Here is a 24890-nt window from a genome sequence, read left to right on the forward strand (position 1 = left end):
GCAGTGAGAGAGACAGCCCCGGCGCTGGGGAGGGCAGGGAAGCAAGATGGCGGCTTCCCTGTGGCTGAGCTGCGGCGGCAAGGGGGTGGCGAGGCTGCTGCTGCGGGGGCGGCCGGCTCCGGGCGTCGGTGTGTTTTTCCCCGGTGGAGGAGGCTGGAGGTGTCTGCGCGGGACCCCGCAGCTGCTGGGTGAGTGACGGGCGGGATCCTGGGCCCTTCGTTGTTCGTCGGGTGCCCTGTGCCGCTGGCCTGCCGCAGGTGCGTGCGGAGGAGCTGCGACCCGAAGTGAGGGATGAGGGCGGGTGGTGCTGGGGGAGAAATGGAGGCGGTGCGAGGTGGTGGGGAGGTGTGAGCGCCTGGTGGGACCAGGAAGGTGTGTGGGGTGGCAAGGCCGAGCCGGGCGGGTGGTGCACCGAGCAGGAGAAACTCGGCAGCGATGACCGATTGGGAATTGGATGGGTAGCTGTGGAGATGGGTTAGTTTGGCGGGGGGCTGCTTGGTTGGGTCTCTGGAGGGACGTTAGGAAGGGTATGGGCTGATGGGAGTGGATTTGGAGAGAGGCAGGGAAGGTCTAGAAAGTGTGATCACTGAGAAGAAACTGAAGGAATTGCATCTAGAGAGGAGGCTACATTGGTGGGAGATTAGGCCTTCAAATATGTAAATACTCTGTTGTGGATAGAGAAAAAGAAGTGCTTACGATTGGAAATAGTTGAGTGGGTTTTAGGTGTAAGTACAGGTAATTACTGAAAGAGAAAGATTTGGGGTTGGGCTTTTTCCAATGTTTGGAGAGTCCACCACTTTTCTGTCATCTTATGATTCTACAAGTAATGTTTCAAGTAGCTGGAGAAGGGCCTGGAAGCTATATTTTATGTCTTTTTTTTTTTTTTAAATGGAGAAATGGAGTTTGAATTTATTAATTGTGTGTCCAGCATACATTGCCACATAGAAGTAAACCTGTGAGGTTTTGGCAACAGCCTTTCAAGATACTTTTTCTCTTCTCAGGAGTTTGTTGTGACAGAATTACCAGGCAGATCTTCTTCTTACCTTATATGTTTTCTCTGTCTCTAAGAGATGTGGGAAGAGTTTTGGATGCTGTCATGGTTTAACCCCAGCTGGCAACTAAGCACCGTGCAGCAACTTGTTCGCCTCCTTCACAGTGGTATGGGGGAGAGAATCAGAAGGGTAAAAGTGAGAAAACTCGTGGGCTGAGATAAAGACAATTTAATAGGGAAAGCAAAAGCTGCGCACGCAAGCAAAGCAAACCAAGGAATTCATTCCCCACTTCCCATGGGCAGGCAGGTGTTCAGCCATCTCCAGGAAAGCAGGGCTTCATCATGCCTAATGGTTACTTGGGAAGACAAATGCTATCACTCTGAACGCGCCCCCGTTCCTCCTTCTTCCCCAGCTTTACATGCCGAGCATGATGTCCTATGGTCTGGAATATCTGTTTGGTCAGTTGGGGTCATCTGTCCCAGCTGTGTCCCCTCCCAACTTCTTGTGCCCCCCTCCCAGCCTCCTCGCTGTTGGGGTGGTGTGAGACGCAGAAAAGACCTTGGCTCTGTGTAAGCACTGCTCAGCAGTAAGGAAAACATCCCTGTGTTATCAACACTGCTTCCAGCACAAATCCAAAACACAGCCCCATACTAGCTACTGTGAGGAAAATTAACTCTATCCCAGCCCAGACCAGCACAGATGCCCAAATAAAATGTGATCTTTCCTCTCCCTACTTGATCCATTAGTTACAACTTGTGAAACATTTAAACAATAATCAGATGCGTTGTTATTAGGTACTGGTGTGATACTGAGCATAAAATATGTGAACACTTTGGTTTTTAAGTGCACTTATAAAGAAGTGAGCTCTTGTTAACCTTGTATAATAAAACTACGTGCATTTTACAGTAAAACTCAGTAGTAGTTTAGAGACTTGTTAATCATCGTGGTTTAGATTTCAGTATACCCTTCTTTCCAGCACTGGTTGTCTTTGCTGCTTTGCAGTATGAAAATCTTTTCCTTTTGCAAAACCTGCTGTGTATGATGTAGGGAAGGCTATCCCTGTTCTTGAAACAAATGTTACTTATTTTCAGATTTTATTAGAAAAAAATTGTTTCCTTCATCAAATATGTTTGTCTTTTTGTCCAGTGTAGGATTAGCTACTTCTAGATTAGCCTTACTATCTAATTCCTTAAAGACTTTTTGCCTATAGTCCTCCCAGGCAATCTATTGGAGTACTTTATACTTTATGGTGAGAATGTGTAGCTGGAGTTAGATTGCTTAATTTTGGATATGGGTGAAATTTTTTTTTTCTTCCATACAGTAAGCTTTTATGTATTAAGGTGGATATATCACTCCTTTAACTTGTTCAGGCTTTCCTCATTAACTTGTTTGTTTGAACCCTCTTGGTATTCCTTACTGCTCTTCAAGGTGGTGCATATCTCAGTGACACCATTTTTCTTAAATGTTTATTGTAGCCTCTAAAATGAAAACTAAGAAAAAAGTCGTAACTTCTCTGGTAAAATACAGCTCTTCTGGACATAAAACTCGCTCATGGTTCCTAGTATGAGAATTTAAAGTTAAGTCAGTTTTATTTTAGCATTAGTTTTATTTTTCCACTTTTCTGTTTCTGAAAATGCCACCATTTGAAGTATTGGTTCATGTGGATCTAGTTTTGTTGTGTCACTTTAGTTTTTGCTTCTCTGTGTGTTTCTGTCCCTCTCTGTGGTGATGGTAGAGGAGGGAGAAAGTTGTTTTGCATAGTCAACATGATTAATTCAGGATTGAATTCCCAGTTTGTTGCTTACAAGGAAGGAAGGAAGAAAATGAATGAACTTTTATGTTAGAGGTCTGTCAATTTTGCTTTGTTTTTAATGTTTCTTACTCTTATCATTGATGTCAGGTTGGAGTAGGTCTTTCAATTCTCTGGTGACTACAGAGTGTGGCGTAGGAAGTTATGAAGTATCTCTCCGGTGGGGCACATTAAGGCGTTTGTCTTCAGTTCATTGCAGTTTTTTTGGTCTGACAATGCTGTAGCTGTTTCCATAGGGAAGGAGGTGAAAAAGAGGCAATGAACCTGTGTTAATGCTGAGTAAGTTCAAGTACAAAATTCACTGTCAATGGGATTCTCAGTTTGTAGTTAATAGGATATTATAGAGGTCTACGAGTCCGCTCTTCTTGTAAAACCCTGCTCTTCAGTCTGTTTGATACACAGCCTAGATATGCATTGTATGTCTTAATGGAGAAGGAAAGAAGCAGAAGCTTTGTGCCCAGACTCAACTTGATTCTTAAAATGTATCACCAAGAACAAATTCTCTTGGATACGCAGAGGGTTTTCTTTAAAATAGCAGCTACTGTTTATGTGAATTTTTTTTAAGTCTTCCTCCTTTTTTATTCAGATAACTGATAAGTAATAACACAGTTACTGTTGATAGTAAAATTGATGGATGGTGACTGGGCGTTCAGAATTTTCATATGCTCATGGCTCTAAATTCTATTATGCCCATGAGCTCTGCCTTTGAGATTCTGTGTGAATTGCTAGAACTTTTTGCTTACCCATAATGAAAAAGCAACAATATTTACTTCTCAGAGTGCTTATAAGGACTGCCTGTACAGTGCAGCTAACCTACATGAATGCAATGACTCCTTTTATTAGTATATTTTTCTCATTTAATGAGGGATAATATTATTTGGTGAAGGGAACTTTTGAACATGATTGCTTTTTTTTTTCAGAAACATATTTAAGCCTGTCTTTTGGATATCTGTGGTCATTAACTGAGAAGTGACTGAAATAGCTTTGAAAGACCATTGTTGTAGCTAGTGTTCTTGTGTATCTGTTGCTGAACAAGGCCCTTAATTTGCAACGCTACTGAACTTCTCTGAACACAGGCATCTCTATGCATGAGCATTAAATGAATGCACAAGGAATGGATAGGTTGGTGAGCTTGGAGGATGGGAAAAGAGTAGAGAAAATGGAGTTGAAGTGCATAAGCACCTGGATTGTAGTTCCACAGTTGCTTTAACTCAAATTCTATGCAAGTTCCCACTGCCCGTTTTGGGTATTGGTTTTGGTCATACTGCTGTGTGATGAGCCATATCAGGAAGCTAACTTGACTGTATTTGATTTTGTTATCAGCTTAACTTGTAGCAAAATCCATTCCCCAATCTGGGTAACTGGGCAACAGCATGAGTATTAGTACTAGTGGTAGTATGAATAAAGGTGTGAAAGTGAACAGCTGGGGCAGAACTGATCAGCTCCTTTTGGTTGTATCATGGATTGATATTAAGTTGATGTGGAGCAAGAGGCAATTGCATATGGCTTAAAACTTTTTCCTGAATTGGCCCTATTCAAAATGCAATCATTGTGCTGCCTTGAAAAATTCTGTTTGTGATACATTGTAGAGAGAAGAAATGCTTTTCTTGTTTAAAAAGTGCTTTGATTTTGTAGCTGTGAAATTACTTTAAAGCATCCAAGCAATGTTAAAAAATGTGTTCTCTGGGAAGTTCTTCAATGAAGTTGTTGACCACATCCAACCTCCAGGCAACTGAAAGTACTTAGAAATTGAGTTTTTAAAATCAGTGCCACAGCATTGCCAAGTCTGTTGCTGAAATCTTTTCTTGTGCATTACTGTAATGGATGCTGTAAGTATTACCATTTTGTTGTATAATTCTTCATAGTTCAGATCAGGTTGCATATAAGTGAGGAGGAAAAGGAAGTTCCATGCAAAGTAATAGAAGTAAAGCAATTTTTTTGTATATTTTGTGCACTTTTTTTGCTGCCATGGCTGTCCATGTTATCAACATTATTTCTACAGATAAAGTTCTTACCTAGATAGCCCAATTTAAAAGATGACTTGAGATAATTTATAACTTCTTTCAGTGTTGTGTTCTCTGAAGTCTTCTGTCCCCAAAATTTTCTCAAAGTGTCAGGAATATTTTTCTTTCTTTGATATGCCAGCAAAAGCAGCCTAGAAATAAACCTTAAGTTTTGCAGGTGAGTATAGGAGTTGGGAGAGGGGGGAAAAAAACCCCAACAACCCTGCATGCAGTTTTCCAGTGTGGGGACAAAATCTTCTCTGCTCGTTTTCACCTGTGTTTTTTCTGAACAACTTGCTTGCTGCAAGTGACTAGAAGTTTGCAATGATTTGCGAAATAATTCCTGTTAGCTTTATGCTTGGTTGCTATTTAACAATCAACATTCAGCTGTAACTACCAGAAACAATAAAATAGATTTAAAATTCTCCCCATGTGGGAGAATACAGCAGAATTTCAAATGCTAACACTTAGCAACTATAAGTAAACTGATATTTTCTTTTTAGATTAAGAGCTCTGATGTATCTGTTAAATTCTTTTTTTGTTTGAATCCATTTAGGAGACAAAATGTTTCCTTCTGTATGCAAATTATTTTTGTAATTTTAGCAGCATGTTGAACTTCCAGTGAACAGTTTTAAAGGAAAAGATCAATGACATAAGTGGTCATCTTGCAATATGTTTTAAGTCTGCAGGGACAACTCACAGAATTTTACAGTCAGATATTTCTTTTTCTGAATGAAATCACCACATAGAATATATATTTATATGTAATTATGTTTTGAAGTAAAGTGTTAGCAGCATTCCAGGTAGCGGTAAACTTTGTTACCCACAACTTGCAAGGTCTTGTATTTAGCATCTTCAAAGAAAGTGGAGCATAGGGCTAGTTTTCAAACTTTATTTTTCTTACAGCTCCTAAATAGACTTGCAGATTTGTGAGGATAGAATTACACTGATGTGTTTTTGTAGGTCGAGAAGGGGAAGAAGGCTATTTGAGTTATAGTACTCTGTTTACAGCATAAAGCATGGGACTAGAAGTGGAAAGATGGGTGTTTACTTTTGTTTTGCTTTGTGATGCAGAGTGAACTATTCTGCTAGCACTGGGATTTACATCAGTGGTATGCAGATAACGTTATTCGATTAAGAGGGTTTATATTCTCTTGCCTGCTGAAGCTGTTGAGCAGCCCTCAGCTCCCCATGTCTTCTTAGATAGGAGTAGCAGAACACTAGGTTTTCTTCCAAAACAGAATTTTCCTTTGACTGATACGATACATTGGTCTTTCTCAGGTAGCAGAAAAGTTCCTCTATGTAATAATAAAAAGCCTTTATTAGTTGTCTGGGCCTTACAAGTCAAATATTCTGTGTACCTGGTGGAAAGCTGAGAAAGGCTGAAGGAAAGAATTTTTTTTAATTTACTGTTATGAGTACTTGTCTGATCTCCCACTTAATAGAGGTTTTGCAAAGTTTTTATTTAGCATGACTGTTAGTAATAGGTCGTTAAGTGCCTGAGAAGACTGTTGGCCTACTGTATTGGCTGTTAAAGGCATAGTCATATACCTTCTAAGGTCAGTTTGAGTACTGCTTCTCAGTTACAGGTACCATTCTTGCAGTGAGGAACAATAGTATAGAAAATGGCAGTTCTTCATTTTCAGATTTGACATGTGCTTTGATTTTTTTTTTTGATTCTTCCTTCTGCTTTGTACCCTGTTTATTTTATTTAAATATTTTTTGCACAATTCATGTGTACTTGCTGCTGGATCTTCTCTCCCAACTTGATCAAAGGACCAGAATGGACTGTGTATTTTGTGGTATTTGCTCATAACATGAAAGCGAAAATGTTAGTGGCACAAATTTGTTGCTCAATTTTGTATTTATGTCAAAGTATGGAGCATATTCTGGGAAATGGATGAAGTGACTCTCTACTGAAGTGAAACATGTGAAGCACCATGTTTAAAAATTAATTTTTTTCTTATTAGAATTGTGGAATGCTTTGACTTTTTTTCATTGGAATATGTCCACTAGTTCTAGATAGTCCTAGACATTTGTGGGATATAGCTTCAAAATCGTATTTTGATTGTCAAAGTTGACTTGTCAAGTTAGACAAATGAAACAGAGAACACTTCTTTACCCTGTAATGTATTATTTTCTACTCATGTATTTTTTTTTAAGTGAACATATGTAGTATAAAGAAGATTGTGAAGTCATGCTTTAATTTGTAGTATTTGAAAAGTGATCATAGACAAAACATGATTTGGTAAATGAACACAGATAGGCATTCACAGAATAATACACATTCTTAGCATAGTTCATTTTTGTGTGTATTGGTCCAAGATGAGAGGTTACAAGAAGCAGCTTTTTAAAGAAAATACTTGGAGGTAATTCGGATGGGAATTGCCAGTGTTATGAGGAACACTGTATACATTTCTAAGCATTACAGTAATGAGTAATATTAAACTGACAACCATTTAATGTATATTTGCTCATGCAGTCTTCTGGGAACATTAACCATGCATACACTGGGCTCATTTCCACAGTTCAAGTGTTTTGGGGACCACAATCCTGATTGTGTTTCTCTCATAGGGACTTTGGGGAGTAAATAACTAACTCAGTCTCTGCTCTTTGTACATTGTCAAGATCGTTGATGGCTGCTGAGGTTATTAGTGGTTTGCTAAAATCTTTCCATTTCACATTTTAAAAAAAGTCATACAATCATTGAATAGTTTGGGTCAGAAGGGACCTTTAAAGGTCATCTAGTCCAACCCCCCTGCAACAAGCAGGGACATCTTCAACTAGATCAGGTTGCTCAGAGCCCCGTCCAGCCTGATGAATGTTTCCAGGGATGGGGCATCTACCACCTCTCTGGGCAACCTGTGCCAGTGTTTCACCACCCCCATTGTAAAAAATGTTGTCTTATGTCTAGTCTAAATCTGCCCTCTTTCAGTTTAAAACCGTTACCCCTTGTCCTATCACAACAGGCCCTCCAAAAAAGTTTGTCCCTGTTTAGGTACTGAAAGGCTGCAATAAGGTCTCCCCAGAGCCTTTTCTTCTCCAGGCTGAACAACCCCAACTCTCTCAGCCTTTCTTCACAGGAGAGGTGTTCCATCCCTCTGATCATTTTTGTGGCCCTCCTCTGGACCTGCTCGAACAGGTCCATGACCTCCTTATGTTGAGGACCCCAGAGCTGGACACAGTACTGCAGGTGGGGTCTTACCGGAGTAGAGAAGAGGAGCAGAATTACTTCCCTTGACCTGCTGGCCACGATTCTTTTGATGCAGCCCAGGATATGGTTGGCTTTCTGGGCTGTAAGTGCACATTGCCAGGTCATGTCCAGTTTTTCTTCCACCAGTACCTCCAAGTCCTTCTCTGCAGGGCTGCTCTCAGTCCCTTCATCCCCCAGCCTGTATTGATACCAGGGATTGCCCCAACACAGGTGCATGACCTTGTTCTTGGCCTTGTTGAACCTCATGAGATTCACATGGCCCCACCTCTCAAGCTTGTCCAGGTCCCTCTGAATGGAATGGCATCCCATCCCTCAGGCGTGACAGCCACACCACTCAGCTTGGTGTCATCTGCAAATTTGCTAAGGGTGCACTCAATCCCACTGTCTTATGTCATTGATGAAGATATTAAACAGTACTGGTCCCAATATGGACTCCTGAGGGATACCACTTATCAGTGACCTCCATCTGGACACTTGAGCTGTTGACTGCTACCCTGTGGATGTGACCATCCAGGCAATTCCTTATTCACTGAATAGTCCATCTATCCATTTTAGAGAGAAGTATGTTATGTGGGACTGTATGAAAGGCCTTACAGAAGTCCAGATAGATGACATCCATGGCTCTTCCCTTGTCCACTGATGTAATCACTCCATCTGTTTTGGGTTTGTGTGGTGGGGTTTTGGCAGCAGGGGAGGGGCTGCAGGGGTGTGTCCTGTGAGAAGCTGCTAGAAGCTTCCCTGTCTCCAAGTTGGACCCGCTGCTGGCCAAGGCGGAGCTCATCAGCAACGGTGGTAGTGCCTCTGGGGAGGAAACCTGCAGCAGAGGAGGGCAGTGGGATGTGAGAGAAACCCCTGTGCAGATACTGAGGTCAGCGAAGGAGGAGGGGAACGAGGTGTGCCGGAGGAGGGGATGCCCCTGCAGCCCGTGGTAAGACGGCAGGCTGTCCATCCCCCAGCCCGTGGAGATGAGTCGGGGAGCAGATGCCCACCTGCAGCCCATGGAGGAGCCCACGCCAAAGCAGGGGGATGCCCCCAAAGATGGCTGTGACTCCATGGGAAAGCCTGCGCTGGAGCAGTCTGTGCCTGAAGGACGGCAGCCCATGGAGAGGACCCATGCTGAAGTATCTTGTGAAGGACTGCAGCCAGTGGGAAGGACCCACACTGGAGAAGTTCATGAAGGACTGTCTCCCATGCGAGGGACACTATAGTGGAGCAGGGGGAGAATGAGGAGTCCTGCTCCTGAGGAGGAAGGAGTGGCAGAGACAACATGTGGCGAGCTGACCCCAACGCCCATTCCCTGTCCCCCTGTGCTGCTGGGGGGAGGAGGTGGAGAGAACTGGGAGTGGAGTTGAGCTGGGAAGGATGGAGGGGTGGGGGGAAGGTGTTTTAAGGTTTGGTTTTACTTTTCACTATCCTTGTTTTGATTTGATTGGTAACAAATTGATTTTGTTTCTTCCCGAAGTTGAGCCTGTCTTTTGCCCATGACTATAAGTGGGGAGTGATCCCTCCCTGTCCTTGTCTTGATCCATGAGCTTTCCTTTATATTTTCTCCTCCGCATGCCACCCGGGGCCTGGGGATGAGGAGTGAGCGAGCGGCTTTGTGGTTCTTTGTTGCTGACTGGGCTTAAACCACGACATCATCATAGAAGGCCACTAGGTTGGCCAGCCAGGACTTGCCCTTGGTGAAGCCATGCTGGCTGTCTCCAGTCACCTCCCTGTCCTCCATGTGCCTTAGCATAGCTTCTAGGAGGGTCTGTTCCATGATTTTCCATGCACAGAGGTGAGGCTGACAGGTTGGTAGTTCCCAGGGTCCTCCTTTCTACACTTCTTAAAAATGGGTGCAGTGTTTCCCTTTTTCCAGTCACCAGGGACTTCACCTGACTGCCGTGCCTTTTCAAATATCATGGAGAGTGGCTTGGCAACTACATCAGCCAGTTCCCTCAGGACTCTGGGATGTATCTCGTTAGTCCCATAGATTCATATATGTTCAAGTTCCTCAGGTGGTCTCGAACCTGATCTTCTCTTACAGTGGGAGGGACTTTGCTCCCCCCATGGTGCCTTGAGGTCCATCCACTTGAGAGGTGTGGGAAGAGTGATTGAATAATAATGGCAATAGAAATAATGGAAAAACTATGTAATGTCTTTAACTCTACCAAACCTGTGAAATACTTACGGTTGAATACCTGCTTTCTTTTACAAGTGTAATGATTAGTTCTTTCGTAATCCTGTAGCAATGAGAAAGACAATGTCAGATTTATTCAATGTATTAACTTTAATGAATTACATAACATGGGTGGATGCTTTTAATTCCCTTAAATTATTGTGTATTAATTGAAGTTTCACTTCTTTCTTTGTCTTCTCTGACATCTTAACCATGGTAATTCTTAGGACTTGGAAGTAAGGATGAGAAGTAGTCTTACTCTAGTTGACACGTGCTTTTCAGCTCAAAATTCTTCTAGTTTTTTTCCTTGCCCTTTTTCCTCTGGATAATGAGGGGGAGGACATGATTAATTTCCAAGTTTTTAAAACTGTTCCTGCTTACTCTAAGCAATACAGCAACTGGGAGAAATGTGGTGATGTTTCCTATTGAATGATAATAAGCCTTAATGCTGGCTATAGACAAAAGGGAATATGAAGCAGAATTGATTCTTGCCATTGTATACAATGTACTTTCTATGTGTCTATTTCTATTCTCTAACTGAATACAGATTCAGATATAACACTTCAAGAAAGAGCCTCAAAAATCAGTCAGGTGCTAGAAAACTACTCTTACAAAACAGTATCTAAAAAGATATATTTATTTGGCCTCATAACTATCCTTAAAAGTTCAGAAAGATAGTATCTCTTGTATTACAAGCTGTATGTCAGAACACTACTTTGGTATACTGGATCAAATGACAAGAGATGTAGTGTGCTACGAAGCTGAGGAATGTGCTGTATCATGAGCCTTGTCCTCATAAGAATCCCACTTACATGGCATGCTGCTTTCTGCTGTGCAGTGCTACTTCTCTCTGTGTATGGGTTTACTAAGCAGATTCACTCAGTTGGCAGGCTGAAGTGATCTGTTAGCTAGCTGTGTTTAGTACATGGTGTTGTGGGGCCAGAGGGGTGGTGGTGTTGTGTTGCTTAAATACACTGGACTTTTGAGATCTTTTTATTTGGCTTGTCAAAGGAAAGAAAAGGCTAAAAATTTACATGGTCTTTACATATAGACACCCAGGAGAAGCATCTCTGTAATGAGAAATCTTTCAAGCTTTTTAGCAGAGACATGAAATCCAATCACTGAAACTTGAAATTAGGCAATTTCAGTCTGCAAAGTAGATATAGTTTCGTAACAGAAAGGATAAATAAACATTGGAAAAGTTTATCAGTGAAAGGGGTGTATCATCAGTGTCTGGAGTACTAGGATCAGGAGGGCTTTATTAATTTAGAAGACATGCTTTAATCTGTCATCCGGAAAAAGATTCCACAGCTTGTGGCAAAGAGGAAAAAGAGAGGAGAAAGGAGGATGTAGTGTTTGTGGTGGATTTTGCCAAGACCAAGAGAACTTCTGGTCTAGGAATTCAGGACTTTGAATTCCCATTTTTTTTTTTAAGGTTTGAACTTTGGGGAATGGGATTACATGTTTGTGTTGGCCTGGTCTTAGTATTGCAGCTCAGCATTAAGACAGAGGTCATAACCAAAGGCTAGATACTTACATCTTGATTGAGAGATGGAAAGGATTCTAACAATTTGCTAGATATGTTCTGCACATTTACACCCTGCTCTGTCCTCACACTTGCATGCCCATGACTAGAAGCTTGAGGATGGATAAGTACACTGAGACAGAAGAGAAGATGCCTGCCTGGCTGGTTCTCTGGTCATAGATTCATAACCATACTGCTGACATACTGCATAACTAGGAAGAAAAACTATGGTAAATACCACTGAGGAATTTGTGGGTGGAGTTACACTATCCTTTGTAGCACATGATGGTTCATCAACAGGGAGCATATCAATACCTCTCACCCAATTTCTCATGGTTGCAGCAGTTTTGGCCTCTCTTGAGGACTGAGATACGTGTGCGTGCGTCTGTGTGTGTGTACTCTCTTCTGGGCTTGCTTATATCTGACTGAGTCTTAACGTTCAGACTTCTTTTCTTGCCAAGCAAGCAGGAAATGGGAGGACAAGTCTTTGACACTCATCTCATTCACTTGTGTCCTGGAGTAAATGAGAGGGTGTGGCATGGTGTTTTAACCAAGGTTTTATCTCAAAGAGACCCCGACAAAGGCAGAACTAAGCATATGCAGGGCCATGTGTGGAAAGCCCCCCAAAATGGAAATGTGCTTTGGTTTAGTAGATATGTCTCTGAAACACGAAGAGGCAGGTGGTGTTAGCTTGCTCAGTGTTGAAATTTTATGGCATTTCAGGTGTAAGGAGGGGGGGAATAAAAAAAATAATAAATTAAAATCACAGCTTCATGCTAGCTGGTGATTTTTTTTTCTAATGTATGTTTGTATTTTATAACTGCTTTTTCATTCTACATGCAATAGCTTGTGTGTAGTTGGAGCTCTAACCAAGTTGTGGATTTTTTCTGTTTACATTTTTGTTGGACTAAAGTTATATAACTCTGTTTCACTTGCAGCCAGTGTAGGATTGTTCAGTAGGTCAGGCTGATCTGAGGGGTACTTGAAATGCCAGTTTGTATGTTTTTAGTAATGCACTAAGACTTGGTCATGGAGAAAGTTTCCATTAAAAATTAAGAATCAAAGCTGAAGCAGCGTGAGTATCTAAAGTAGTCTTAATCAGATCCCAAGTTTCTATATCATATTTTTACTTAATACAGAGTTTAATTTGCTTAATACATTGCCTTATTTATGACTTCATCCTCAAGTTGGCCCTTGTTCTCTGTAACATATAGGTTCTATACTTAGTGCCTTGTTTTCCTTGGGAGTGCGTGCTTGTATGTAAGCTTAAAAAAAAGAGCATCGTAGTGAATCTTTTGTTCAATTGTCTTTCAGATTCATGCACTTTTAGTTTCATTTGTGTTAAGCAGTTAACTGAGAAAACAATTGTACTGAAAAGGTATTTAGTCTAGATAATCATGTGCTTGTGTTACAGGTACGCCTGGTATTAAAGTTCTCATGCCTGCACTTTCTCCTACAATGGAAGAAGGAAACATTGTGAAATGGTTAAAAAAGGAAGGTAAGATAGCATTCTTCAGCTATATAAATCTCTTCTGTAAGAATAAGATCATTCTTTCTGGTTGTATCTTTAGTATTTTGAAGCAAAATGTTTGGTTTATGGATGCTGTCTTCTTAAACAGTACCTAGTTTGAAATTGCTGGTTCTTGAAACATTTTTCCTTTAGTTGTCTTCCAAAAGGTTGCGTTGATCATGTTTTTGAAAAATTTCCATTAGGCTGTTCCAGGGTGTGAGTGTGTGTGTTGTTTAATTCCTGGTGTTGTCATGCTGATCAGTAACTTTGGAAGTCTGAGAGCCTTTGACTTTGGGGAGGGTCTCTGTTTCATTATTCCGCTGTGTTATGAAATAACATGAAAGATATGGTATTTTTGTAGTTGCTGTTCACGGCTTACTTTTTTTTTTAATATCTAAATTCTAGTCTACTATTAAAGCTGATAGAAAAATTTAAATTACTTTCATAACCCAAATTCCAAATGGGGAAATCTCTTTCAAAAAAAACTAGCCCCTGAACAAAAACCAAACTACTCCTTAAAAAAAGCCATAACAATCTTGGTTATCTTAGGTTCTCTATGCTCTGACAACTGAAAAGTAATATACTGCTGTTAAAATATTGGAGCAGCTATATAAATAGTATGAATGTATGTTTTGTCTTCACATAGGTTGTATGTAAATGAAAAATGATCTGCAGAAGAATTGGCAGTCCCTGTTGTCAGGAGACCTTTCTTCCCTCTCCTCCTACCCTTTCCCTTTTCCAACTTAATATTAAACTGGATTTTGACTGTAGTTTTGGCTTCCAGGTAGCAGTTGTCCGTTGGTATAGGATGCATTGCAGAGTTTTAGATGACTGTAGGAATATATCTTGTTCTCAGGCATTTTTAGATTTGCTAAAGAGATGAACACATTTGGAGAAAAGAAAATCTCTCAAAGTGTATTATCTTTGACAGACACGCTTTGATGAGCTAAATGTGTGTTTTGACTATTCTGCCCAGATAAGCCATTTCCTTTGGTTTGCCCTCTAAGTGTTGATACAGCCTCCATCATTGTGTTACTGGAGTACTTTGCTTTTATATGTTTTGAGAGATGACCAGAAGGCAACTTGTTCTTCTAGTAGTGGACATGAACTTTTGCTTGTAAAACTTCTAGTAATATTTTCTTCAGAATTTACTAGGAACAATATGGCAGTCTATGTCTGTAAAAAGTAATTGCAGCAATGTTCTTGAAACTTGAAGCTTCAGTTTTTCAAGTATCAAGTCCAAGATTATGCAGAGAGAGAGGAACAATCCTAAGTCCTTTTTTCTGTTCATTAGCTGTCAATAACTGTAAGATTGAAAAACAGACTACTGTTGATTTTTAATAAATATAGCATTCAGAATTGCAAGAGAAAGCAAAGAAAAGAGCACGATAGGAGTTGGAGTAGATTCCAGTTTGCTCCACAACGCAAATTAACCTGTTTTCATCGTAAAAAGGTCTTAGGAGGCAAAAGCTGTACAATGGTTTTTCTCAGTCTTTCCACTACACTTCCACCCCAACACAAAAGCAAAAGGAAGTTCCACAGCTATTTTAATGAAATTAAAATAAAATCTTAATTGATGGTTGGACTTTGAGAGAAAACTATTTTAGGATTTTTATTGCTCTACGTTCTATTTAGAAACAAGACCAAAACTGAATGTAGTATATTGTCTTATTTGGCACATCTGTGACCATAGTAAGTTCCTATAGTTATTTTTTCATCTGACAGTCTGGAAAATAAACGTAATGACAACATTAAAAAAAGTGAAGATAAATTTTGAAGAAAAAAGCAAAGTGATTTAATGTTTATACTCCTGTCTGCAAGGGGTGCTCATAACCACATAATCGTCCAGTGAGTTGGCCATCTAAATATAGTGGCACTACTGAATATAAATGTTTTTGATAATCTCTATGCAAGAAAATAAATATTTTAAAGCAATTGACAGAAGAAAGCTCATGATTGCATATGAAATGTTCTTTCCACTGTATAACCAGCAGGGGTCAGTGGAATACTGTTTTGATAATTTTTCTGCTCTTTGTGTAAATATCAAATTTTTCATTTTACAGTTTCACAGGGTGGACAGATGATTTCAGTACTATAGAAGGAAATATGCTGAATTTAATTGACAGCTTTACTATTTCCTTCTCATTGTTAATGCAGTTTTATATTGATTCCTGTGGGTAATAAAGTCGTTCTCATAAAAATAAAACTGTGTTTCTAAAAATTTGTATTTGTTATGTATGAATTTAAAGTTGATGAAAGAGGACAGATTGACAGCCCAGGAGACCAAAAGCCTCTTGTTACTGTGGGCAGGAAACAGAATAGGCAACAGTGCCTGCAGTTTCCTCATGCAGTGTAACTCTGCCGCCTTCTGAGATATCACCTCCAGGGACTTCGGTCTCTATGCTCAGTCAACTTTGATTTGATTGCAAAGAGTACATCAAGGAATGCAGTTTATATCTTGTGATTTGGATACTTGTCTGTCAGTAATTGAACAGAGCACGTAGGCTATTGAATGCCAATTGGATGTGATCTCCTAGAGAGAAACGCAGCTTCAGTAGAAATCCTAATCATTCAGCCTAGCTATAAGAATTTAATCATTAAAAAAAGCCCAAACAAACCCTACCCAAGATTTTTCAAGAGCATTATATATAATCTCAGAGAGCTGCCATTCAGACAACTTCTGTTGCAAATACTGTTCTCTCATTACAAAGTGTAAGAGCAGAGATGCTCTGCAGAAGTGTTCTTTCCAATCCTATCTATTGGGAAAGCTTATTTGTAATGACATCAAAGTGTGCATTAATAAGAAGCTATCACAAATTTTGCAATCTCTAATGAAAATAACTATGATCCTTTCTGTTGTGCTTGGGTACTGAAACACACATGAGATTTTTGAATGCTGTTGTGAAGTATTCTTAAAATTACATTTAATCAATTGCCTTCCAAATTTATGACCACTTCTTGGCTGCAGCAGTGAAAGGAAAACAAAAAAAGTAGTGGAAAACCGGTTTGCCCAGTTGTCTGAAGACTTTTCCTCTTGCCTTCCCTCTGCAAGATAATCCTTAGCTTCCTGTGAACAGTCTCACATACCCAATTTAAGAGATGTGTCATGTGTGACAAACACTTGAATGAAGGTACTTGCTTTGGCTGCCTTGCACTGTTGGAGTTACTGTTGCAGGTTGCTTAGCACAGAGATTTCTTTTTAATGGTGCAGAACCCTTAGAGTCTGATTGCAGGTTGGGAGAAGAGAATAATTAAGGTACAGAGTTAAGCTCCTTTCTGATTGCCTATCTTAGCTCTGTAGGTTACAAAATTTGCCCAACGATTTGATTTCTTAACATCTATGAAGTACTTATCTAATGACCTGATATATGGGCTACTTTAATGATGAAATGGAATTAAAACACTGGTATAGAGCCTGCAGTTTTGGCTTCCCGTTATAAACTGTTTATGCTGTAGTTATTGCAAAGTGCAGCGTGGCAATTAGTACTACTCTGTGTACTGCCCTGCCAAGTTCCGTAATGGGAACACTTATGACTTATAAAATTATGTAAGTGACTGAGCTTTGACTGTTTCCATTGTTTACCACTGCAGAGATCACAAGGATCATACAACACTTCATTTCCCCCTTCTAATTCAGGTAATCTTGAAAAAGGAAATCATTATTTAAAAAAAAAAAAAAGTGTTTATCTCTTACCTAAATACAGGTGGTAACCTGCACTAGGTTTATTCTGATGCTTAAGTACAACAGTGAGTGATATCAGGAAATAAATTAAATGCTTAGACAGATAATACTGTTGCAGCATTTCTGGCACTGGGGAAATACTATAGTTTTACTTCATATAAAAATTGTAGTCATGTGTTAGACTTGTATGTCTTGTCGCTATTTTTCAGTGCTCTGTAAGGAAAAGGTTATCAATATTTTGGAGGCCAAAACATTCAACTACCTCAAAGTTTTTCAATGTAATTTCAATTTTAATGTTGGCCGTCTAGTCAGTATTGATCTGTTGAAAGAATCCAAATCCATAATATCTTTATCATGCGCTAGCGGATACAGATATTCTTCAAAAGCAGAGGAAGAGTATACCTCAAAATTAATCATAGATTTGTGTAATGTAGCAAAAGCAATTTCTAAGACTTGTGCATATTTTTATTTCACGAAGTAAGTATGCCTCTAAAAGACCTTTTTTAACTATTGACAAGAAGCTCAGCATGACCCGGCAATGTACGTTTGCAGCCCTGAAAGCCAACCGTATCCTGGCCTGCATCAAAAGAAGCATGACCAGCAGGTCTGCTCTCATTAGACCCCACCTGCAGTACTGCGTTCAGCTCGGTAGCCTCCAACACAGGGAGGACATGGACCTGTTGGAGCGAGTCCGGAGGAGGGTCACGAAGATGGTCAGAGGGATGGAGCACCTCTCCTGTGAGGACAGGCTGAGAGAGTTGGGCTTACTTAGCCTAGAGAGGAGAAGGCTCCAGGGACACCATATAGCAGCCTTCCAGTACCTAAAAGGGGCCTACAAGAAAGCCAAAGAGGGACTTCTTACAAGGCCATGTAGTGATAAAACAAGGGGTAGTGGTTTTAAACTGAAAGAGGGTAGATTGAGATGATATGTAAGGAAGATGTTCTTCACTGTGAGGGTGGTGAGGCACTGGAAGAGGTTGCCCAGAGAGGCTGTGGCTGCCCCATCCCTGGCAGTGTTCAAGGCCAGGTTGGATGGGGCTTGGAGCAACCTGGTCTAGTGGAAGGTGTCCCTGCCCATGGCAGGGGGGTTGGAACTAGGTGATCTTTAAGGTCCCTTCCAAGCCAAATTGTTCTGTGATTCTGTGACCTGTATAGAAGATTAAGGAAACAAGCTTGCAGACATGCTTTCCAAACAGATTGAAGTTCCTGATGTTTTTATTTGAATATCTTTAATAGTTTAAATATAAACTAGAGAACTATGATACTTAAAATATGTTGTTGCCTGTGACCATTGTCTTGAAAAACTATAGTTTTAAATAGCTTGCTTTGACTTAGGGCTATCAATGAATATGGAAGGCTCGGGATTTTATTCATGGCAGTGTTACTGAGTGATGGTGTTCTGGAAATAAATTTCATTGTGTGTACTTCCTCTTGGAAAACCTGCTGTAAACATCAGTATTTGGAATATGTTAATGTTCTGCTGCAGCAATTTGTGTTTCTGAATCTTAGTGGTTTTATTTGGAAATTAAAGGTACAATATGATAAACAATGATGGGTGTTCAACTAGCTATGGAATATGTTAAAGAATGTAAAATGGTGGTATTACGTGGATAAATATCTATCTTCCATGGTTAAATAGATCTTAAAGGAAATTTAGGATAAGTATTCTTAAGTTCTGTTATATTTTGCAGGTGAAACAGTGAATGCTGGAGATGCATTGTGTGAAATTGAAACAGACAAAGCGGTGATTACCATGGAATCAAGTGATGATGGCATATTGGCTAAAATACTGGTAGGGATTCTGCCTTTCTGAGTAAGATGATATAACTTCAGACTGTTGTTTAGCACATTGCCTCAAAAACTAGTTAGATAGCTAAATTTCCTTCTGCTCAGCTTTCAGAATAATGTACGTACTTCATTCCTACTGAGAAATAATTGCTCTATTTCATACATGTACCAGAGTACTGGTACATGATTCTGTACATGTTTTCATACGGATTTTCAGTTAGCCTGATTGAATTATGTTGGTTTGTATGTTTTGTACCTTATGAATTATGTCCACAAAATATTGCAGTTTATGACATCTCTTACTCTGAGTTATAGAAAAACAAGGTACATTCAGTTAGTTGGAATATGGAATTTTGGATGGTACTTTACCCAGGATGTGTGATCTACGTGCTAGATTATCTTGTGCTGGCCATTGAAGATGGAACATTATATAAGATGGGCTCACCCAGAGGACAATTCTTAGAACTATTAATTTCTTGTATTCTTAAAATTAGATTGATTAGGCTTACTATAAAGAATGAGAACTGGGATGAATGTGAAGTTCTCTGAACCTCATTTTGGGGTATTTGTGTGTATGTGCATATATAACAGAGATAATGCTTAGTTTCTTTGGGTTCCTTGTTTATGTTTGGCTTTAAATCCTGTTATGTACCAAGATGGAAGCATTAACAACTGGACTAGAGGGATCAGGATGAAGGACTTAGTTCTAACCCTGCATTGCTTAAGGTCTGCTTCCAAGTCCTGTGCTATTCTTTACATACTGTATTCTAAAAAGACAAGTAAAAATCTGTATCTTTTTCTTTCTCCTCCTCTTTTCTAACATTTTTGAAAAATGTTTCTTATTTCAAAATGATCTGATGTTAATTCTCTTCAGAATTTAGAAGGGTGAGGCTGTAATTCTGAGGCCTTCTGTTGCTGCTTCTGTGTAAAAGTAAATATTACATTTTCTGAAACCTCATATTTGATGCTTAAAAATTAAGTGAGACTCTATTTTTCTTGTCTATTAAATATGTATAATGGGAAATGTATTTTAGAGTTTCTTATCTTTAGGGAGGGGAATGAAAGTTGTTATTGTGTATAAAGGCAGGGGAAGGATTTTCCCTCCCTTTCAATATTCACCACTTTAGAAAAAGTTTTCCTCAAATGATATCCAAAGCTGCAGAGTTCTCCTTACTGATCCTGTGAAGGCTTAAACTGTCAGCTAGCCTCTAGCACTTCCAATAGAACACTGATACCTTTTCTTTTTCCCTTTTAGAAAGTGGGTAGATAAACATGGATAATCTTAAATATGATTTTGCAGTGAGTTTGTGGTTTGGATGAGATAAAACAACTTGCTCAATTACAATTGTAGAAAATCTAGTTGGGCAGTCATATAGGCAGCTAAATGGGGAAACAAGGTTCTGCAGCATAATATTTCTTAGTTTTAATGCCTATACTGATATATAAAGAGCTTCTTACCACACTAAAACATCCTACCTATGAGCTAGTGTCTCCAAGAAAAGTTATGAAACACTTTGTAATGTTCAAATGACAGGATACTGAAGAAATCTACATGAATCACTGTGCAGCTTCTTAGTTTTTTTTGATGGTAGACATGTTAAAATTAATATTAGCACTGTTACTTTGTCTTGATTCTAAGAGTGTTTGACAGACGCTTTGCCTGTCTTCGTAAGCAGTATGTCAGGTTTGGTTGTTCCAGGACTATTAATTTATCTTGTATTCTTTCTGTCAAAGGATCCTTTGTGTCTTGAAGCATTGCTTAATAACTTGGGTTTCCAGCATTTTAGTGTTTGCCTTTCTCTGGCTCCTTACCCTTGCATACCACTCAGTTGCTTGGCCAAGCAATTGCATCTACAAAGTGCTGTTGAACCTGGTGTGAAATGAACACCGTGCAGCAGCCATGGATATTCACCTTTCCTTAGGCGCAGCCCAGCATGATTTGGTGCAGAGGGGATGCATGACTATGCAGCTGTGTGGTGCCACTCTTTTACCACCTTACAGTGAACATAGAAGGCTTTTGTTGTAGTTGGGCTCTGTATTTAAATACTGTTGTAGCTTCAACTGCAATTTTTATACTTCAGCTTGTACATCAGAGTTTCAACTCCTGCATTCAAGATACAAAGAATGTGCCAATAATGTTCACATGAAAAGTCTGGTTTTAAATGACTTGCCCCTGTCTTGTGTGGGAACTCGGTAACAGAAGGGACTAAATTTCAGTTCTCCAGGACAAGATTCAGTTGTCTTTGTGATACTTCCCTTTTGCATTATTCCTTATGTATCTTTTACATCACACACCCCACCCCCCCCAACCGTAAATGAAAGGCTGCAAAAAATGATGAAGCAGGAATGTCCTACAGAAAAAAACTTCATCTCTTTGTACAATCTTATATAGCTTCATAGATAATGGAAGAAATACAAGCAAGCATGTTATCAAAGACTAAATGATATATATACAGAAATTGTGCTGATTGAATATTTTACTTTCCAGCAGTACAATAACAGTCTTTTGCTGTTCTTGTGTGTGGAAATAATTAATAAAGCTGTAATACACTTTTTGGTGCAAACCACATTTTCCAAATTTTTGTGATGCTTATAGGCTAGTCTATGACTCATTTGAAAGAAAAGAACATATGTAAATTATAGTCTGTATTCCTTACTCTCACAAGACTCCATCCTTGTGGTTTGCTTGGGAGGACTAAAATTTTGTTTCTTCACTTCTTATGCATTTCTCTCCCAAACTCCTCACTTTTTGAAATTTTCAGAATGGTCTCATTTCCATGCCGATGGAGTATTGCAGCTGTTTCTTCCCTCCCTCCACAGTAATTAAACAACAGGGTGAATTGGAAAAACTTGAACAAAATCAATAAAAAATTATGAGAAATTGTTTTGCCATATGTGTAATAGATTATGAAACCCTTTGTCAAAATGTTTAGTTCAAATCGGTATGTTTGGAGAGAAGAGTGCAAAAACTGTAGAGATTGAGAAGTGAAATGTAGCAAGATGAGTGGAATGAACTTGAAAGGGAAGATTCTTGGCTGAACAGTGGTGGTTTTAGAGTGAAGATGCTGCAGTGACAGAATTCTCTACTAGGAGATCCAAGACCCCAGTGAAAAGCTGTATTGAACAAAATCCTTTTTGTGATAGGAAAAAGGGGAGGAAGAAAAAAACCACTAACACCCCACCCCCTCACCCCCTGAAACCAAAACAGAGCACAAAAAGAAACCCCTCTTGCATGAACAGTAAGACCCAACTGAGAGATCCAGGCTTTAATTAGAAACTTTAATTGACAAAAATACATTTTATGGAGCTATGAATAAAATTGAATTTACTGTATAGGTTTTCATTAACTGAATGCTCATTAACGTGAACTAGGGAGACACTTCTTCATTGACTTCTCTTCACTGAAATCCTTTATGTTCTATGGTAGAAAAATTTTTACCTTTTTAAACAGATAATATGAAGGGTAATACTCTTCAAATGGTTATTTCTGTTTTGCATCATCTGTTTAAAGGGTTATTAGCTCATAATCTGTATATCAATTTTGTCTGTGTTTTCAGAACCTGTTAATAACTGGAAAATATTATATCAAAAATAATTGTGAGATTCCTTTTAAACTGTAGAATCTTTCCCCTTCCTAACATACAGGTGTCAAGTATCAAATTAGAAGTATTTTGTAGACTGCAATGTGTCTGAGATGCAGTAAGAAATACTAAGAATTCCACTGTGTTTAGGGTGAAATGAAGTTAAAAGTATTTCTGATTTTAAGATGCAAAGTTGTATAAGCACAAAAGAATGATTTCTTGAAGCTTAAATTAAGATTTCAACTAATCCATACTTCTTCTGGAAAAAAAGTTGTTTATCCATTTTAGCTCCATGTTATCATATCTTTTGATCAATAAATAACTATAAGAAGTCTGAAACTTTTCAAACTCTACTCAGTACTCTAAATTCCTTTGTGGAGATGATACCACTATTTCAGTCATGCTTCTAGGCATAAATACTTAACAACTACAGGACTTTATCTAAAAGATGCGACTGTTTTTGTAGTTCCACACTAAACAAAGTGTATCAGATGCTGCCCTGCCAAATGTTGCTTTATATACATGCACTTGTTAATAATAAGACTATTTAAAGCTTAATGGCATTCAGTCAATTTGAAAAGCATTTACTAGGAGATGCTATCATCTGAAAAATGAAATGGGCATGAAATTTAAATGTCTGTTTCCTTGATGTTTGCTATGTTCCATTGTTTCACTGTGTTTAATACAGATGTTTCACAATCAAGTTTATGTAGAAAGCGGGAAAAAAGAATTAAAAATTGGGGGGGGCTGGCTTTCCACGGAAATCTTATACTGTTTCTGAAGGTTGTAGTTACTAAGTTTTGGTGTGACCACAAGTGTTGCTACTAAAATTTCCCTGGAAGATATTGCAGTTTTTGGTCTTAGCACTTAGTTACATTTGTAGTTCTAAAAAGGGTGGATATTGACTTAATTAGTTAACTGCAAAAACCTGGAAGAGAATACAGAAGATCAGAGTGTGATCAGAATGGATAAAAAGGGGTGAAATTCAGCAGTGTAAGGTGGAGTCAAGGAGCTATAGATAAGTAGGTTAGAGAAGGACAAGTCATTGTTTTCCTGCAGCATCCTGTACTGACAGCAGCTCAGATTTACCTAAACCATTTGCTGACAGACTCTTTACATGCTATGACACCATTCTGTATTTGTATTTAGAAAAAATATTTTCTCAGTCATCAAAAGTAAATCATTGTACAAAAGTAAACTTTCTTATTTTGATGTAGTGGCCACAAATTGCAGCTGATAACTATTCCATTTATCACAATCATTTATGTGCTAGAAGACTCTTAACATATCTCTCCAAGATATTCTCTTCTGCAAGTTTGAAAATGCTTGAGTCCTTCAACTTTAAAAGGATTGTTTTCAAAACTCTCTTTTGTTCTGTTATAATCCTTCTGTTATAGTCTTTAACAATTTGTCTTGGAAGTGCGGTGCTCTAAAATGGATTAAATATTCTATCTAAAACCTCATCAGGACTTTATACAGTAAAATACTTCTCAAGTATTTAAGGGAACACTTCCCAAATGAAGTATGCTATGCCTCTCTCACCCTTCCTTTTTTGCAGCAGTGTCTATATTGACTCATGTTTAGCTAGTAATCCTGTGTAAACTTGGAGCCTTTTCTGCTTAACTAAAACAGTGTTATTCTACTAACAGTCCTACAATTGTTAAGAACTAAGATTGCATTCTCAATGAAATTGCTGTTGAAGGCAAACTTTTATAGAAAATATTACGTAATTTGGTCAGGGAAATCTCATCTAGGGAATGATCTAAGCAAGAGGTGTGGATTGCATAATTATGTATAGGCATTACTGGTATTAGCTGCAGTCTAGCTACTTAGGAAGCAACGGAATGGGCATAGGTACAAACTAATTCCTGGAGCCATCAGTGTGCAAGAGAAAATTCTACCCTATGCATGGTGAGACACATGTTTCTGCTCCTATTACAAGAGTTATTTGGGTTGGTATATTAGGTTGCCTATCTCTGCTACGGTTGCATTTTCTTACAACAGCCTGTATTTGCATAGTTATCCTTTGCAAAAAAAGGGAGAGTGGTTTCCTGTGTGGCAGCATTTAAGAAGTGATGGTCTGTTTAGTATCTTCCGTTTATGCAGAAGCAAAGGGAACGTCCTTTGCAAAAATGAAAGCATCAGAATAGGTGGGGGGCTGAGTGGGGAGGAGACATGATATAAGATGGAGCTCAGCTGCAAGTGAAGTCTATCAGGGCGTACAAGAAATTGTCATTAGTGTTTAATTTCTACAGGATAACTTACATTGATAAATAGTAGTTTTTCCCAGATATTCAGATTTTTTTATAGCACCTTGAAACTTCTGAGTTTTTGTGTTCAACTGTGGAGCAACACATCTAATAAGTTTCAGAGAATCTATTCTGCTATCCCAGGACAAAATCTTACACCAGACATGTTTATAAATGTGTTTTTAGTCTCCATATAGTTATTTTAGTAAATGCTGGATGAGTAATGCTTTCACTATTTTTAATTCTCTCTCCTTCAATTTTGAATGTTTCTGAAAATTATTTGGCATCTAATAGCCTTGACAAAAACTTGTGCAACCTCTTCATTTTATTTTTTTTTAATATGAAATGCCTATTCAGCATTTACAAGTACTGCTT

The 24890-nt window shown here is 39.0% G+C and overlaps 1 protein-coding gene across 2 annotated transcripts in view; it reads left to right on the top strand.

Moving 5' to 3' along the window:
* PDHX (pyruvate dehydrogenase complex component X) overlaps positions 1-24890 on the top strand; it is a 67025-nt gene that overhangs the window by 400 nt on the left and 41735 nt on the right. The window contains exons 2-4 of one of the 2 annotated variants that reach the window (XM_075030899.1): positions 1-188; positions 13120-13203; positions 18589-18689. In XM_075030899.1, the coding sequence (XP_074887000.1) occupies positions 47-188; positions 13120-13203; positions 18589-18689 (327 nt within the window). In that variant the 5' untranslated portion in view covers positions 1-46. The remainder of the gene's footprint in view (positions 189-13119; positions 13204-18588; positions 18690-24890) is intronic. The other variant, XM_075030900.1, reaches the window with a different exon arrangement.

This window comes from Buteo buteo, chromosome 6, assembly GCF_964188355.1.
Source record: "Buteo buteo chromosome 6, bButBut1.hap1.1, whole genome shotgun sequence".
NCBI lineage: Eukaryota > Metazoa > Chordata > Aves > Accipitriformes > Accipitridae > Buteo > Buteo buteo.